General features: G+C 39.1%; 5 protein-coding genes across 7 annotated transcripts; 4 read left to right on the top strand and 1 right to left on the bottom strand.

The window, feature by feature from the left end:
* Positions 1–1,142: 1,142 nt before the first annotated feature.
* Positions 1,143–2,776, top strand: LOC17884473 (U-box domain-containing protein 28). Its single transcript, XM_006289964.2, has one exon. The coding sequence runs from the start codon at positions 1,357–1,359 to the stop codon at positions 2,593–2,595; it is 1,239 nt and encodes a 412-aa protein (XP_006290026.1). The 5' UTR covers positions 1,143–1,356; the 3' UTR covers positions 2,596–2,776.
* Positions 2,777–3,949: 1,173 nt separating this feature from the next.
* On the top strand, positions 3,950–6,358 carry LOC17884103 (histone-lysine N-methyltransferase ATXR5). 2 transcript variants are annotated; one of them, XM_023780951.1, is made up of 6 exons: positions 3,950–4,512; positions 4,642–4,722; positions 5,044–5,273; positions 5,367–5,467; positions 5,553–5,765; positions 5,849–6,358. In XM_023780951.1, the coding sequence occupies exons 1-6, from the start codon at positions 4,158–4,160 to the stop codon at positions 6,006–6,008; spliced, it is 1,140 nt and encodes a 379-aa protein (XP_023636719.1). In that variant the 5' UTR covers positions 3,950–4,157; the 3' UTR covers positions 6,009–6,358. The 2 variants fall into 2 exon arrangements, with proteins under 2 accessions (XP_023636719.1, XP_006287941.1); XM_006287879.2 differs by having other exon boundaries at positions 5,041–5,273.
* Positions 6,359–6,862: 504 nt separating this feature from the next.
* On the top strand, positions 6,863–8,649 carry LOC17884324 (B3 domain-containing protein REM23). The gene is made up of 4 exons (XM_006288272.2): positions 6,863–7,031; positions 7,482–7,776; positions 7,854–8,122; positions 8,215–8,649. The coding sequence occupies exons 1-4, from the start codon at positions 6,933–6,935 to the stop codon at positions 8,446–8,448; spliced, it is 897 nt and encodes a 298-aa protein (XP_006288334.1). The 5' UTR covers positions 6,863–6,932; the 3' UTR covers positions 8,449–8,649.
* Positions 8,650–8,862: 213 nt separating this feature from the next.
* On the top strand, positions 8,863–10,441 carry LOC17882399 (50S ribosomal protein L17). The gene is made up of 6 exons (XM_006288757.2): positions 8,863–8,947; positions 9,046–9,100; positions 9,402–9,452; positions 9,656–9,747; positions 9,834–9,911; positions 10,053–10,441. The coding sequence occupies exons 1-6, from the start codon at positions 8,892–8,894 to the stop codon at positions 10,201–10,203; spliced, it is 483 nt and encodes a 160-aa protein (XP_006288819.1). The 5' UTR covers positions 8,863–8,891; the 3' UTR covers positions 10,204–10,441.
* Positions 10,442–10,885: 444 nt separating this feature from the next.
* LOC17882345 (probable pectinesterase/pectinesterase inhibitor 51) lies at positions 10,886–13,401 on the bottom strand. 2 transcript variants are annotated; one of them, XM_023780730.1, is made up of 3 exons: positions 13,177–13,400; positions 11,991–13,012; positions 10,886–11,749 (listed from the first exon to the last, which is right to left on the bottom strand). In XM_023780730.1, exons 2-3 carry the CDS (start codon positions 12,970–12,972, stop codon positions 11,064–11,066), a joined length of 1,668 nt encoding a protein of 555 aa, XP_023636498.1. In that variant the 5' UTR covers positions 12,973–13,012; positions 13,177–13,400; the 3' UTR covers positions 10,886–11,063. The 2 variants fall into 2 exon arrangements, with proteins under 2 accessions (XP_023636498.1, XP_006287364.1); XM_006287302.2 differs by having other exon boundaries at positions 11,991–13,401.
* Positions 13,402–13,428: the final 27 nt, after the last annotated feature.

The following is a 13,428-nucleotide window of genomic DNA, read 5'->3' as shown; positions in this document are numbered from 1 at the left end:
GCAGAGAGATAATGACGATAAGTGAAAGTGTTGGAAGAACAAAGGAAACCAAAACATTAAAGACACAACAGTGGGTATGTCAGAACAACAGTCAATAAGATGTAAAGCTTGTCCTAGTTCCTAAAAAATCCTACGTATCACTGTATCAAGCAACGTACGTGCAATTTTACCGACCAATTTGGTTCACACGTTTTCTCCAATGCATAATTCTCATTGAAGTCCGATCCTTTTGTAAATAAATTGTAAATCCAACCCGAAAGATTAAACGCTTTCTCAAAACTTAAAGAGAATTTTGCAATACAATTATCCTTCGACAAAAAAGGTAAATGCAATTCTTCAAAAAAAAATAATAATAACATTTATTTCATTGTAATCGTATACGATCCAGGTCAAAAATAACAACTGTTGTGTTCTAACTTCTATGCTTTAAAAAAAAAAATTAGATAACGTAAATTTAATGGGCCTCTGTTGGCAAAACACTAATAGTGCATATGTATGTATTGAACGAACAAAGGATTGTAAAGAGGCCCATATAAGGTAACTACGGAAACTGTAAAATAGATATTTTCTATAACGAAAGTTCTTTAATGTTATGGCCAACATGATTTATATTTGTGCAATTGTGCACATAATGCAATACGAGAGACTGGAATGTCACATTCACATAGCCCAGTAGAGTTTACTCTTGCTGTTGGCATTGACAACTTGGCTCTAAGGTAATGGGTAAAGACTTTTAATTTATATAAAGTGGACTTTGAAAAAAAATAAGGAATACGAAGCAACAAAAGGTTGCTAAAGAAAAGTCCATCGAATCTGTCCGGTCAAATATAGTTCGTTCAATTCCCTTTTAAATGTACAAAAAAAAGAAAACATGAATACAACTAGGAATTCTTTAAGGGACAAAATACTCATATTTTATATTTCACACAGAACTGCAGAAATTAAAAAGGTTCCCCGAGTTTCCTCAGGCGGTGCAATTTTTTAAGAGGCCAAAGTGGATTCTTTTAGGTAAATCTACACCGTTTGCTTTACATAAACGGCTGAGATGTAGTACCCAAATCAAAAATCCTTTTAGTCGACGTGCGCCGAAAGATAACCTCAGACTCAACTCTTTGACCATAAAGTGTTACAAAGGAGAAAACACGGAAAAGTATTTATTTCAAAATTTGTCTATCAAGTACTATATAAGTTAAGTTCAAACAAGTGAATTTTGACGTCAGCATATATAGTTTGACTCATTCTTCATATAAAACCAAACCACACGAGTCACGACTCTTTCTCTCTCTCTCAAAACTCAAAGATTTGGCTCTCTCTCTCTCTCAAACTCTCTTTTCGTCGGAGAAAAGCCAAAAAGATATGAGGAGCGATGATCTCTACATCACCACCGTCCCTTGTTTCTTCCAATGTCCAATATCACTTGATCTTATGAAATCTCCGGTGAGTCTCTCCACCGGCGTTACCTACGACCGAGTTAGTATCCAGCGTTGGCTCGACGGTGGTAACAACACTTGTCCCGCCACTATGCAGATTCTTCCCAACAAAGACTTCGTTCCTAACCTAACTCTCCACCGTCTCATCGATCTCTGGTCCGTCTCCAACCACCGTCGTACCGATTCTCAGTCCCATGCTCCGACGAAAGACGATATTAACGCTGCGATTGAGAGATTCCTTATCGATAAAAATGATTGCCTCGTATTATCGAAGATTCTCCGATTCGCTAGTGCTTCTGATGAGAACAGAGAGTTTCTCGCCGCAAAAGAAGATTTCTTAAGGATGCTTGTGGATCTCATTAGCCAATTAGATTCCAAAAACTTCTCCGACTCCAAATTAATGCTCGTCGGAGAGGCGATGAAGATTCTGAGCACGATTCGTCGGAAAATCTTCGATCGGAGACGGTTGTCGAATCTGATCTTAACCAACGGTGGAGATTGCTTGACGTCTTTATTACTATTGATTAAAAACGGGAACACAAAACTGAAGATCGATTGCTCCGCCGTGCTTGAGTTTATCGCCGTCTACGCCGAGTCAAAGCTCTTAATCGCCGAGAGAGACGAAATCATCACCGAGATTATGAAATCGATAAGCTCAGACTCCGATTCAACCTTAATCGAAGCGAGCTTATCCTTTTTAATTGCGATCGCGTCTTCAAAACGAGTGAAACTCACATTAATCGGAGAGAAGAAGCTAATCACGAAGCTCACGAATTTGTTAACAGATCCAACGACGAGCGTTTCAGTGACGGAGAAATGCTTAAAGCTTATCGAAGCTCTTTCGTCTTGTAAAGAAGGTCGATCGGAGATTTGTGATGGTGTGTGCGTTGAGACGGTGGTGAAGAAGCTGATGAAAGTGTCGACGGCGGCCACTGAACACGCCGTTACGGTTTTGTGGAGCGTCTGTTATCTTTTCAAGGAAACGAAGGCGCAAGATGCCGTTGTCAGGACTAACGGCGTGACGAAGATACTTTTGCTTTTACAGAGCAATTGCTCACTTACCGTTAGGCATATGCTGACGGATCTTCTCAAGGTGTTAAAGATGAACTCCAGATCATGCCTTTCCGTATACGAAACCAAAACGACACACATTACGCCGTTTTGATTTATTTTTCTCCCCCTACGTATCAAGAAGTTCTTTAGGGATGATTGTTCTTAGTTTAGTTTAAAAAAATATTCGAGTAATATAAAAACAAAATTTTTGGAAGGTGAATTGTAAACAAATGAGATTCAATTTAATTAGAGTTGTTGCCACGGTCACAATTTAATAGCAAATCATTCAATAAGCTCTATCTTGTATATCTAAAACAATCTGAATCTTGATAGATTAAGCAGTCAAAACAAAGAAGATTTAAAAAGATCACAAGAAGTGGATTTGGCATTTGGAGGAACGTTTTGGAAAAGCAAGGAGGTCTTTGATGAGTTGCAGTTTCTTGCCATCATCAAATTTAGCACCAAATGCCACTTTCATTACTTGACGAAACTCACTTGCCAACAAGAACCGTTTCACTTGTTGGACTTCTCTACGATTCCCTCTGAAACCATATAACTCCAACACCTGCACCACATTTCCATCAATGCTATCCCCGCAATTACTTACACACTGAAACCTCTGGAACAGATAAAGAAGAAACACACACCGTAAGTAAAAATCCCGAGATAAAATTTATAATTGAGAGTGAGAGAGTATATTATATACAAACCTTGAGGATCAAAGTTTGTAGCAGGGGAGCGTTTTTTACGAGAGTTCAGAGAATTTTCCAACCTCTTTTCTTCTTAGACTGGAAAGATAGTTTCACAAACTGAAGACAAGTCCTATATCGTTTCGAAGTGTGGTTGATCAAAGGCATTCGAGGTACGAGACCACAAGTGGTCCAAATCATCCCGACATTTTAGTCAAAACTTCTTTAACGAGTTTTATGCGATCACCGCCTTGTTGCAGAGATAGCGTTGAATCAAGGGAAATCCTGAGCATCTTCACTGTTATTGCTACTACCTTCCTTGTAATAAAAGACATCCGAGTCGTCGAACTCGAGATGGTATTGAGACGAAATCATGATTGCGAATAGATTCCTCCATCTTTTGGAGAGAATTGAAGTGGAAGATGGATTCTAACTTTTTCTAGGCTTTTAGACGCGGGCTTTTTAATTGACCAAATCTATGTTGGGCCGGATAAATTAGCCCACCAACATATATATATTTATTTCTTTTTGCATTTAAAAGAGATCTATTGACTTTTATAAATTTGTGTTTACCTTAGAGATATATATGTACAATATCCGTTCTTATTAATTGTTCTTTATATCAATAAGTAAGATTTAGTTAAGAAATTTCCAAACAATTAAAAAGGATTCAATGGTTGTAAATTTGGTATCTTTGATTCAAAGATTTGACTAAAATACTACCAATAATGTTTTATAAATAACCTTTTAAGACAAAACAGAAGCAAGCAGGGTACCTAAGCCTTACCAGTAATTTTGAATTTGTCAAAGGTTATATAAAAAAGAGAGCCGATAAAGAAGAGTTAAAGGGAAGAAAGAATCCCAAATCACACTCCAGGTGATGCGCACATCAGTTTTCGTGCGCACACGCGGTGCACATTAGCCCCAACCAATCAAAGTCATCTTCTCCCGTTCTCCGGCGACTCTTCGTCGTGAGCATCCAGTCATGGCCACGTGGAACGCTTCCTCCCCCACGGCGTCTCCCTGCTCATCCAGGCGACGGACCAAAGCTCCAGCGAGACGCCCTTCCTCCGAATCTCCACCACCGAGGAAGATGAAATCAATGGCTGAGGTAATGGCGAAATCTGTCCGTGTGTTTGAACAAGAAGAAGAAGAAGACGAAGATAGCTACAGTGATTTGGCCTGCGAGAAATGTGGTTCTGGAGAAGGAGACGATGAGCTCCTTCTCTGCGACAAATGCAATAGAGGGTTCCACATGAAATGTCTTAGACCGATCGTTGTTCGTGTCCCCATTGGACCTTGGCTTTGTGTCGATTGTTCCGACCAACGACCTGTAAGAAGTAGGGATTTTTTTTTTCCTTTCCTTTAAATTTTTGTGTTCAAATTCCTAATTTTTTGCCTTTCTCATGTTGTTTGTTTTTTCAAAATTTTGGGATTTTTTTTTTGTCTTGTCCGGATGAAATGTTTAGGGTTATCTCAGAAGAAGATCTTGCACTTCTTTCGGATTGAGAAACAAATTGATCAAACAGACAAATCGGAATTAAGTCAAGGTACGATTTTTTTATTTTTTGGGTTTCCATGATATAATCATAAAGTTCTTGACTTGATGAATCTGACTTAGGTGTAATACTTGATTAGCAGTTTGATGAATAAGATATAGCTAAACTTTGGCCAATTATGAGTTTAACTTAAACTTAAACTTGATATGGCTAATCTTGATTAGGTATTTTCAGATATGTACTTAACTTTGTGGGGGTTAATGAGTTCAGAACTTACATATCATATACACAGATGCTTCAGGATTAACCGAATACTAGTGTTGATAAGTGAGCAAAATCAGTTTAATTGCTTCATTTCTTGTTTTAAAGAAGAGACTAGAAAGCCTCGGAGACGAACTTGCTCTTTGACAGTGAAGAAGAGAAGGAGAAAACTGTTACCGTTGGTTCCATCAGAAGATCCTGATAGGAGGATTACACAACTGGGAACACTTGCTACTGCATTAACGGCATTGGGTATCAAATACAGTGACGGCTTAAATTATGTTCCCGGAATGGCTCCTAGGTCTGCAAATCAATCCAAGTTCGAGAAAGGTGGGATGCAGGTAAAAACTATACAATCTTTCATCCCCTTTATCTATAACTTTCTTGTTTAAGTAACTTCTTTGATTGTTTTACTCGGTTTTTATTTTTCATAGGTGCTGTCAAAAGAAGATTTAGAAACATTGGAACAATGTCAAGCTATGTGTAGACGAGGAGAATGCCCTCCTCTCGTTGTGGTATTTGATCCGCTTGAAGGGTATCTCTCTCGATTCATTCGATCAATCTTCCCTTAATGACAAAATGGAGTTATAAACATGTTCCTTTTTATTCTGTCTATACAGTTACACAGTTGAAGCAGATGGTCCTATTAAGGACTTAACATTCATAGCTGAATATACAGGGGATGTTGATTACTTGAAAAACCGAGAAAAAGACGATTGTGACAGCATCATGACTCTCCTTTTATCAGAAGATCCATCGAAAACTCTTGTTATTTGTCCCGACAAGTATGGAAACATATCTCGCTTCATTAATGGCATCAACAATCACAATCCGTAAGCAACAAATTCAATTTTGTTTGTTTTTTTTCCCGCGAAAGTTTATACCATTAATATCATCAAATCCCTGATTGTTGCAGGTTTGCTAAGAAGAAGCAGAACTGCAAATGCGTGAGGTATAGCGTAAAAGGAGAATGCCGGGTTCTTCTAGTGGCTACACGCGATATATCGAAAGGGGAGAGGCTCTATTATGACTACAATGGTTATGAACATGAGTACCCTACTCATCACTTCCTTTGATCTTTCATTATTAACAGTTCTACAGCGTCTCTAGATCAGATTACTTTTTGTTGCCATTTTACATGTCAATTAGAAATGTAGAGCTGAAATGTATGGCCTTTTAAAAAGGTTATGCATTATTGATTATGAAGTTAGCGGTAGAATAATTGGATTTTGGGATTGGCATATAGAGATTAAGATGTGGCTAATGTCAATGGCTGAACTTTTTTGTTGGGTATCAAATGAAATCCTAACCTTTTTAGTATTTTCTTGGAGAAAACTTCACCACTTTAAGAGGTTGCTAAACAAGTTTATTATTTTTGTACTTGCTACTTATAATACAAAATGAACAATAGAATCAAATTGAAGTCTCTTAAATTTGTAGTTGGGTTTTGGATGATATCAACCATTTGTATTGTATTAGTAAAGAAATAACCTAAATAAGAAAATATATACATACACCAAATTCGAAAAAATATTTATTCTGGGACAAACTTTTAGTTTAAAAAAAGCCCAGTATGGTTCATTCGTTAAGACTGCAGACCATTAGTATCTCCTCCCAAGGGTCCTTATCTCCGATCACTTCTCCGCCGCGTGGAAATAACGAGGTTCTGGAAGCTCGGCCGGCCAACAGGTCACCGAGTGTCGTCCACAGTCTTAAACCTTTTATTGTTTGTTTCCATTTTAAAAAAGGCTTTGAAATGTTAATTTATAAAATAAAGAAACACATCCAAAAGAGATGATCTCACAACTGTACTTAGTTTCAGTGTATAGGGAAAAGCCTTTTTTTACTTTGACCACTTTTACTGAACCATTTTTGTGAAAAAAAATTAAAGTCTACATTTATATTTCAACGGCATTACAAGGCATAGAGAGAGAGAGAGAAATAGGAAGAAAGAAAGAGAGAGCTTTGAATCAGAAATTTTCTGAGGAGAGAGATCAGAGATGGCTTGTAACCCTGAATTCCTTAAGTGCTATGAAGAACGGAAGCAGGAAAGCTTCTTCAAAGTTGTTAACAGTGTTGCCATCTCTTCCGAAAACATGGTAATTTATCTTCTATACTCCTTTGTTTTGTTAATTCTGGAAAAGGTTGAAACTTTTCATTCTCTCAGTTGGTTTTTAGAGGTTTAAATCTTGAATTCTTGAGAAATGCATTTTAGAGGTGGAACAGGAAACTGCCTTTATGGCTCTTAAAATATAATCACTGTTTTCACGAAATTTCTTCATTTGTAGTCTTAAGAACATGAGTAGTCTGTCTGATTTTGAAGATCTTTTCTTTATTTTTCGAAATTGTACCTTATGCATGAGATCTGTTGTCTGTTCTTGTTACTCATGTTTAACTTCTTGTGAGATTTGAAACTTTGGACTTAAATTCTTGGTGGGATGTTTAGAATTCACGGATTTTTTTTCACTGTAATTGAAGAAACATTCTTGTTTTGATTTTGATCTCAGAACATGTATCTAATATCTTTCATCTTGTTTGTATGACTAAAGCGAGCAATTCCTCACGACTTTGCGAGAAAGTTCTCTGACAATGAGCTCTTGGGTAAGATGAAGATAAGAGTGCATTGGGGAAGCTCTTGGGAAGTAAAAATATCGAAAAACCCTAGATTCTACTTCATGGAGAAGTCCGGATGGGAGAAGTTTGTGACTGACAATGCCTTGGGAAGAAATGAGTTCCTCACCTTCACTCACAAAGGAAAGATGCACTTTAGTGTTAACATCATGAAGCAAATTGGCAAGGAGATGCTTCAACCTCCACAAACCAGAGCCTTCTTTGCTTCTTCGAGTAACATTTTGCTTTTCTGATTATGAAACAGTGAACCAGAGAAAGATATTGACTCTCGACTTTTGATGATCAATCAGGTCGTTTTAAAACAGAACAAGGTGTCAAGACTGAAGAGGAGGTGGTGTCTTCTGACTTGAATTCTCGTGGCCCGAGAACAGCACCTGAATCTAATGGAGAAGGCATGTGCAGAAGGAAGCTCAACTTTGAGAAGAAGAAAGCTGAGGAATCCCAAAATTCCAAGAGGACTGAGAGAGTGGTTGGTATCCAGAGAGATTTTGCAGGCACATCTTCGTCTTCTGTAGCAGGTTTCAGCATCGTTATCACGAAATCATACCTCACATCTCTTGTATGATAATGTTCTAAAACACAGTTTCTATATTGGGTTTTGTTTCTCAAAAAGTGATATGTGAATGAACACAATTGTTCTTGTTCTTTTAGGCGCTCCCGGTATCTGTTGTAAATTTTATGCCGAGAGTGAAATCAGTGGTCAAGATCCATCATCCAAATGGGAAAAAGTTATGGAAGGTGGTGTTTTTGGTAACGAGGAGGGGTCGCCTTTTCTCTGGTGGATGGAGAAGTTTGTGTATGGATTATCCTGTTGCTTTGGGGGACACTTGCAAATTCACACTCATCAACCCACACGAGCTGCTTCTAGTTGTTACAAAGCCCTAAGAGAGGAGACTCACTGATGTCTGATGATGATGGATGTGAGGGTGTCTTGTAGGACAAGCAACTGAGTAAATCTGCTTTATGTTTAATGGTGTGTTATGTAATGACTTAGTTCGGTTTTAGTCTGCTATCTAAACTTTCCCACTTTGCCTGTAGCTTCATATATTTGGGACCAATTTTAATATTTTTGTTGTTTCCGTGAGACCTTAGTTTTGTTATATTCAGGAACCAACATCTGTTAGGAATTTGATTCAGGCAGATGTAAAATACAAGATGCTGCTGTATATTGTCAGAAGAAATTTTAGTGACAAAGAAAAAGAAAAACCGTATGTGTATAATTATGGGCCTAAAGCCCAAGCCCATTAGTAAGTTACGATTCAGCCCCACATTTGTCTCCCGTCCACCTTTAGGGTTCCTCTCTCCGAACACTTCTCCGACGCAAAAAAATGACGAAGTTCAGGAAGCTCGGCCGTCCGGCGGGTCACCGTATGTCCATGCTCAGGTTTCGTATCCAGCTTAAATCTTTCGTTTTGCTACTTTACACTTTCATTTTCGATATTAGAAGTTTTGAAATGTTGGTTTCACTCTCTTGTTGATCAGGACTATGGTTTCTCAGTTAGTGAAGCACGAGCGTATAGAGACCACTGTCACTAAGGTATTTTATTGATCCTCTTTCTCCCATTTTCCAGATTCTGCGGTTTTGGTTAAGGTTTATAGGATCTGCCATCTTCCCACAGAACTCAATTTCACTGGATTGTGTTGTCTGTTTTGTGAAAAAGGATACTCTTTTATAGCAAATTTTGAATCTTAAGCTATTGTATTTACTGTGAAGCTAGTGTAGTAGTCCTTAGTGATTGCATATATATATGTTTACTCCTCGATTCTTATTTCATCAAGTTAATGCACATACTAGTTTTTGGTTGAAAGAAGCTATAAGAAAACATTGGGTTTTGCAGGCTAAAGAGGTGCGTCGTCTTGCTGATAATATGGTTCAACTCGGCAAAGAGGTATTGTTGTTTCTTTGATGTCTTTAATATTGTTGTCGAACTCAGTTTCATATTTTTCGATTATTGGTTGATTTAACAATTTTTTAGCATCTTTTGGATCACACTAGTTGTAGTATGTGAACATCATTTTCTCTCATTTCTAATCAGTAAATTGTGGTTTGATCAAGGTGTTAGTGTGCTATGTCTGATAATAAAATTTATAGGGTTCACTAGCTGCGGCAAGGCGAGCAGCTGGTTTTGTGCGAGGAGATGATGTCCTTCACAAGATTTTCACAGAATTGGCATATAGATACAAGTGAGTCTTACAATCTTTTGCTAACAGTTAATTATCATCACTTAAGCGCTTTGGGTAATCATTGGAATGAATATCATTTGTTACAGAGATAGAGCTGGTGGATACACAAGAATGCTCCGTACCCGCATACGAGTTGGTGACGCTGCTCCAATGGCCTATATCGAGTAAAACTCCTTTCTTTTCATATACTATTCCTTATAAGAAATTCATGATCCTATGATAGATCAAATTAAGCAGTGTTAATGATCAAAAGGATTGATATATTTGAAAGCTTTCTGAACTAATTTGGTCGATACTCTGGGTAGGTTTATTGACAGAGAGAATGAGCTTAGGCAATCGAAACCAGCAACACCTCAACCACCACAACGAGTACCGTTGGACCCATGGGCAAGATCTCGACTCACCAGACAGTTCGCTCCACCTAAGGAGGAGAAAACCTCAGATTCGGAGCTATAATGTGGGGAAGATTACCTCCTCCTATCTACCAATTATCTTGTTTTTGCCTGGATTGTACTATCTATATAATTCATCATTTTTGCCATATGTTTTCTCAGAGGCAAACAATAAAGTTAGCCTATCTTTAACTGGTTTTAAATGTTTTATAATGTAATCTTGAAAGCAACAAGCTAGGAGAGACTTTTCTTTGTCAGCCTACCTATGAAGTGAACTGTTAGTAAAAAGTTACTCTCTTTTTCTTGCTTCTACAAGATTAGGTTTGGGATCGGGATCAGTAACAGTAAAATTTATGTGCCTAATGCATGAATCCATACCTACTTAACTGTATTTAGGTGAACCACTTAACAGAACCCTCAACCCCAATTTGATTTTACAATTGAAACCTACTCTTTGAATTAATGGTTTTATTAACTGCTCTTTACCAGTTTCTGCAACCTCCAACATCCTCGTGACTTTTCTTCGTAGGGAATTTTGAGATGATGAAAATGATAATGATGACGATGATGTCTACTTCGTTGAAAACTTTTGGGGGATGTTGTTTTCTTACAACTACTTCTACTTTAACGTCAAGCAAAACACAACTTGTGATCCATCTCCATACTCATTTATGATTGTAGTCCAACACACTATATATGGAATCATTCCCTGCATACAATTATAAGCAACAACAACAGAAAAACTGTTTCTTTCCAAAGGTTGAAACTTTATTGTTTTACTTCATTAGTCCTAAAATTCTGAACTTTCAATTTGATATGACATAAATGCAAAGTTTGCATTAACTTTCTCAGCTAAAGTACAATGACAAAGTTTTCTTTATAAAACATCCCCCTAAACCCTTTATAATTTTACGATTCAAGGCTTCAAGCATACATCGAAGCCCACTCATCAGCCTGAATAAAGTTAGCCACCGAATACACATGCACATGCTCATCCGGTATCTCGCTGCTCCACGAAACCCTTTGTGACCTATCCGATCCCGGACCCGTGTTCTTAGCTTCGCCGTAGTAAAGTGTCTTGAGCGCGAAATCCCCGCTCCAGGGTAACCATCCATCAGGAGTGATCAAAGTCTCTAGATTACAACCTATAAAGACAGTCCTCGAGTAATCTTTCCATGGCCTCCCCAAGTAGTTCTTATGCACCTTAGGATTAGCATTAAACAGCTTCATGTACTCCTCTGTTCCGTTAATCAAACAGTTCAAAAACACGAAACCCGTGGACTGTGACGGGTCAATTCTACCTTGGGCAGTGACTGCGTTTTTCTCTCCCTTCTCGGGTTTAAGCTGACGCGGTGCGATTAAGATTTCACAGTCTTGGAAGACAGCAGCAGAATTGCCAAAGATGAAGTCAACGTTTCCTTGAATACGGCAGTTTTTGTAGAACTGTCGAAGACCATGTGCGTAGAGCGTGTCTTGGTTCCCAAGAAACTCACAATTCTGGAGCAGAGAGAAATCGCTGTCGGATCTAAACGCCACCGCTTGATGAGCGTCTGGTCCCGCCGTGTTCTGGAACGTTAAGTCACGAGCCATGAATCCATCCCCTACCACTCCTATTAAGCCAAATAAGTCAAGTCAACATAGGATAAAGAAACATTGTAAGCTATCGCAGTAAAATCGTGGATCCTTTGACTCTGTTGAAAAAAAAAAGTGTTCTTTCACGTGCAATGCAAACCACATAATATTTATCTACATCTAAACTCTACTTAACATAATAAAAGTATGAACTTTTCAACTCTTATTTTTAATATTAAATTACGTTTGCTTTAAGATCAAAAGTACGAGAAAACTCACCGACAGTTGCAGTGTTGTACGTGGTGATCCCAGGCATACCGGCGTTCAAAGAACCTGTAATGACCGTTTTGCCCATACCGTCTCCGATGAACACGACGTTCTTCTTCTCAAACGGAACAATAACGGTCTCCTCGTACACTCCTTCGCTAATCTTTATGACAAACTTACGCTTTCCGTTACCCACCGGCGCAGCGTTAACGGCGTCTTGCACCGTCTTGTAAGCGCATTTCCCGTCTTTACAAACGGTGGCGTCTTCTTTCAAACCGGAAGGAAAACCCAAATTAGGCCCTGTATCCGAGCCCAGAACCGGCCCAGTCTTATCCCAGAACCCGTCACGTTCGGTTGCAGGGGAGGTCCACGAGGCGACGTTGTCTCCGAAGTTATCGTAGGAGACCATCATGCTAAGCGCGTTGCTGCTGAGGTGGATAAGTGCGTCGAGAAACGACATCGTTTCGCCGACTTGGCTGGTGTCGTTGACGTACTTGAGCGCTGACCATGAATCGTACTGGTACACGAGAGCAGCGCTCATCCAAGCTCGAGCGTCTTTGATTTTACCACGTGTCAAAGCCTGATCCGTAGATTGGGTCCGGTGCTCGGAGTAAGAGAGGAGCTGGAGACACGTCTTGGCGGCGTTGGTACGGTTCAGATTCCCTACGGAGGAGTCTACGATGGACTTGATTTTTGATTGGGCGGTCTTGAGGTTTTGGAAAGAGATTGAGATCGCTGAGTGGATGATCTGGATCGGTTTGGAATCGGGAGGGACAAGACCCGGTTCGGATAGTGAAGAGACGCATTGGTCTGGGTAACGAGTTGCGTTACAAGCGAGACGGATCTGAGCAGAGGGAGACTGCGAGGGATAGGCCGGAGGAGTGTCGCCGGAAGGTGATCGGCGGGAATTGTGGTGACTGTGGTGGTGACGGGAGGAGGAGGAGGGAGAGGAGAAGAGGAAGAGAGAGAAGAGGAGGATGAGAATGGAAGACATGGCGAGGATTAAGAGACAGAAGCAGCGGATTGGGAGTTTTCTGCGGTGGGGATGATGGAGTTTCGAAGAAGACATTAGAGATGAATGTATATATATATATATATGTATAGGTAAGTGAGTGTGTATGGAAATTAAATTATAAATTTATGAGGGAAAAATAAAAATAAAAATAGGGGAAGGAAAGATGGATTACAAGTCACAGACCATTAGAGAGAGTCACGGGCGGTGCATTAGTGGAACACTGTGGATCATGCGCGCAGAGAGACGGAGATGAGAGAGAGAGAGAGAGAGATTGGAGTTTTGTCTGTGTCCTTTTTTTTCTTAATTACGGTTCTAATTAGGGAAGATTAGGTGATTAGATTTAGATTGTCCGGTTTGGAATCTGGTTATGTATTGGTTTAGGATTGAGTTTAAGGGAAAATATTTTAGAGTATTTAACATAATCTATCAAAATCA

The sequence above is a fragment of the Capsella rubella genome, unplaced genomic scaffold (assembly GCF_000375325.1).
Source record: "Capsella rubella cultivar Monte Gargano unplaced genomic scaffold, Caprub1_0 scaffold_6, whole genome shotgun sequence".
Classification (NCBI taxonomy): Eukaryota; Viridiplantae; Streptophyta; class Magnoliopsida; order Brassicales; family Brassicaceae; genus Capsella; species Capsella rubella.
This window is presented reverse-complemented; position numbering and strand designations above follow the sequence as displayed.

Excerpts from the sequence above, each read along its gene's own strand:
- LOC17884473 (XM_006289964.2), top strand. The coding sequence starts at position 1,357 with ATGAGGAGCGATGATCTCTACATCACCACCGTCCCTTGTTTCTTCCAA.
- LOC17884103 (XM_006287879.2), top strand. The coding sequence starts at position 4,158 with ATGGCCACGTGGAACGCTTCCTCCCCCACGGCGTCTCCCTGCTCATCC. Across the intron at positions 4,723-5,040 it reads CAAATCGGAATTAAGTCAAG|AAGAGACTAGAAAGCCTCGG; the intron begins GTACGATTTTTT and ends CTTGTTTTAAAG. Across the intron at positions 5,468-5,552 it reads GTATTTGATCCGCTTGAAGG|TTACACAGTTGAAGCAGATG; the intron begins GTATCTCTCTCG and ends CTGTCTATACAG.
- LOC17884324 (XM_006288272.2), top strand. The coding sequence starts at position 6,933 with ATGGCTTGTAACCCTGAATTCCTTAAGTGCTATGAAGAACGGAAGCAG. Across the intron at positions 7,777-7,853 it reads AGCCTTCTTTGCTTCTTCGA|GTCGTTTTAAAACAGAACAA; the intron begins GTAACATTTTGC and ends ATGATCAATCAG. Across the intron at positions 8,123-8,214 it reads AATCATACCTCACATCTCTT|GCGCTCCCGGTATCTGTTGT; the intron begins GTATGATAATGT and ends TTGTTCTTTTAG.
- LOC17882399 (XM_006288757.2), top strand. The coding sequence starts at position 8,892 with ATGACGAAGTTCAGGAAGCTCGGCCGTCCGGCGGGTCACCGTATGTCC. Across the intron at positions 8,948-9,045 it reads CACCGTATGTCCATGCTCAG|GACTATGGTTTCTCAGTTAG; the intron begins GTTTCGTATCCA and ends CTTGTTGATCAG. Across the intron at positions 9,748-9,833 it reads GAATTGGCATATAGATACAA|AGATAGAGCTGGTGGATACA; the intron begins GTGAGTCTTACA and ends CATTTGTTACAG.
- LOC17882345 (XM_006287302.2), bottom strand. The coding sequence starts at position 13,047 with ATGTCTTCTTCGAAACTCCATCATCCCCACCGCAGAAAACTCCCAATC. Across the intron at positions 11,750-11,990 it reads GTACAACACTGCAACTGTCG|GAGTGGTAGGGGATGGATTC; the intron begins GTGAGTTTTCTC and ends TTGGCTTAATAG.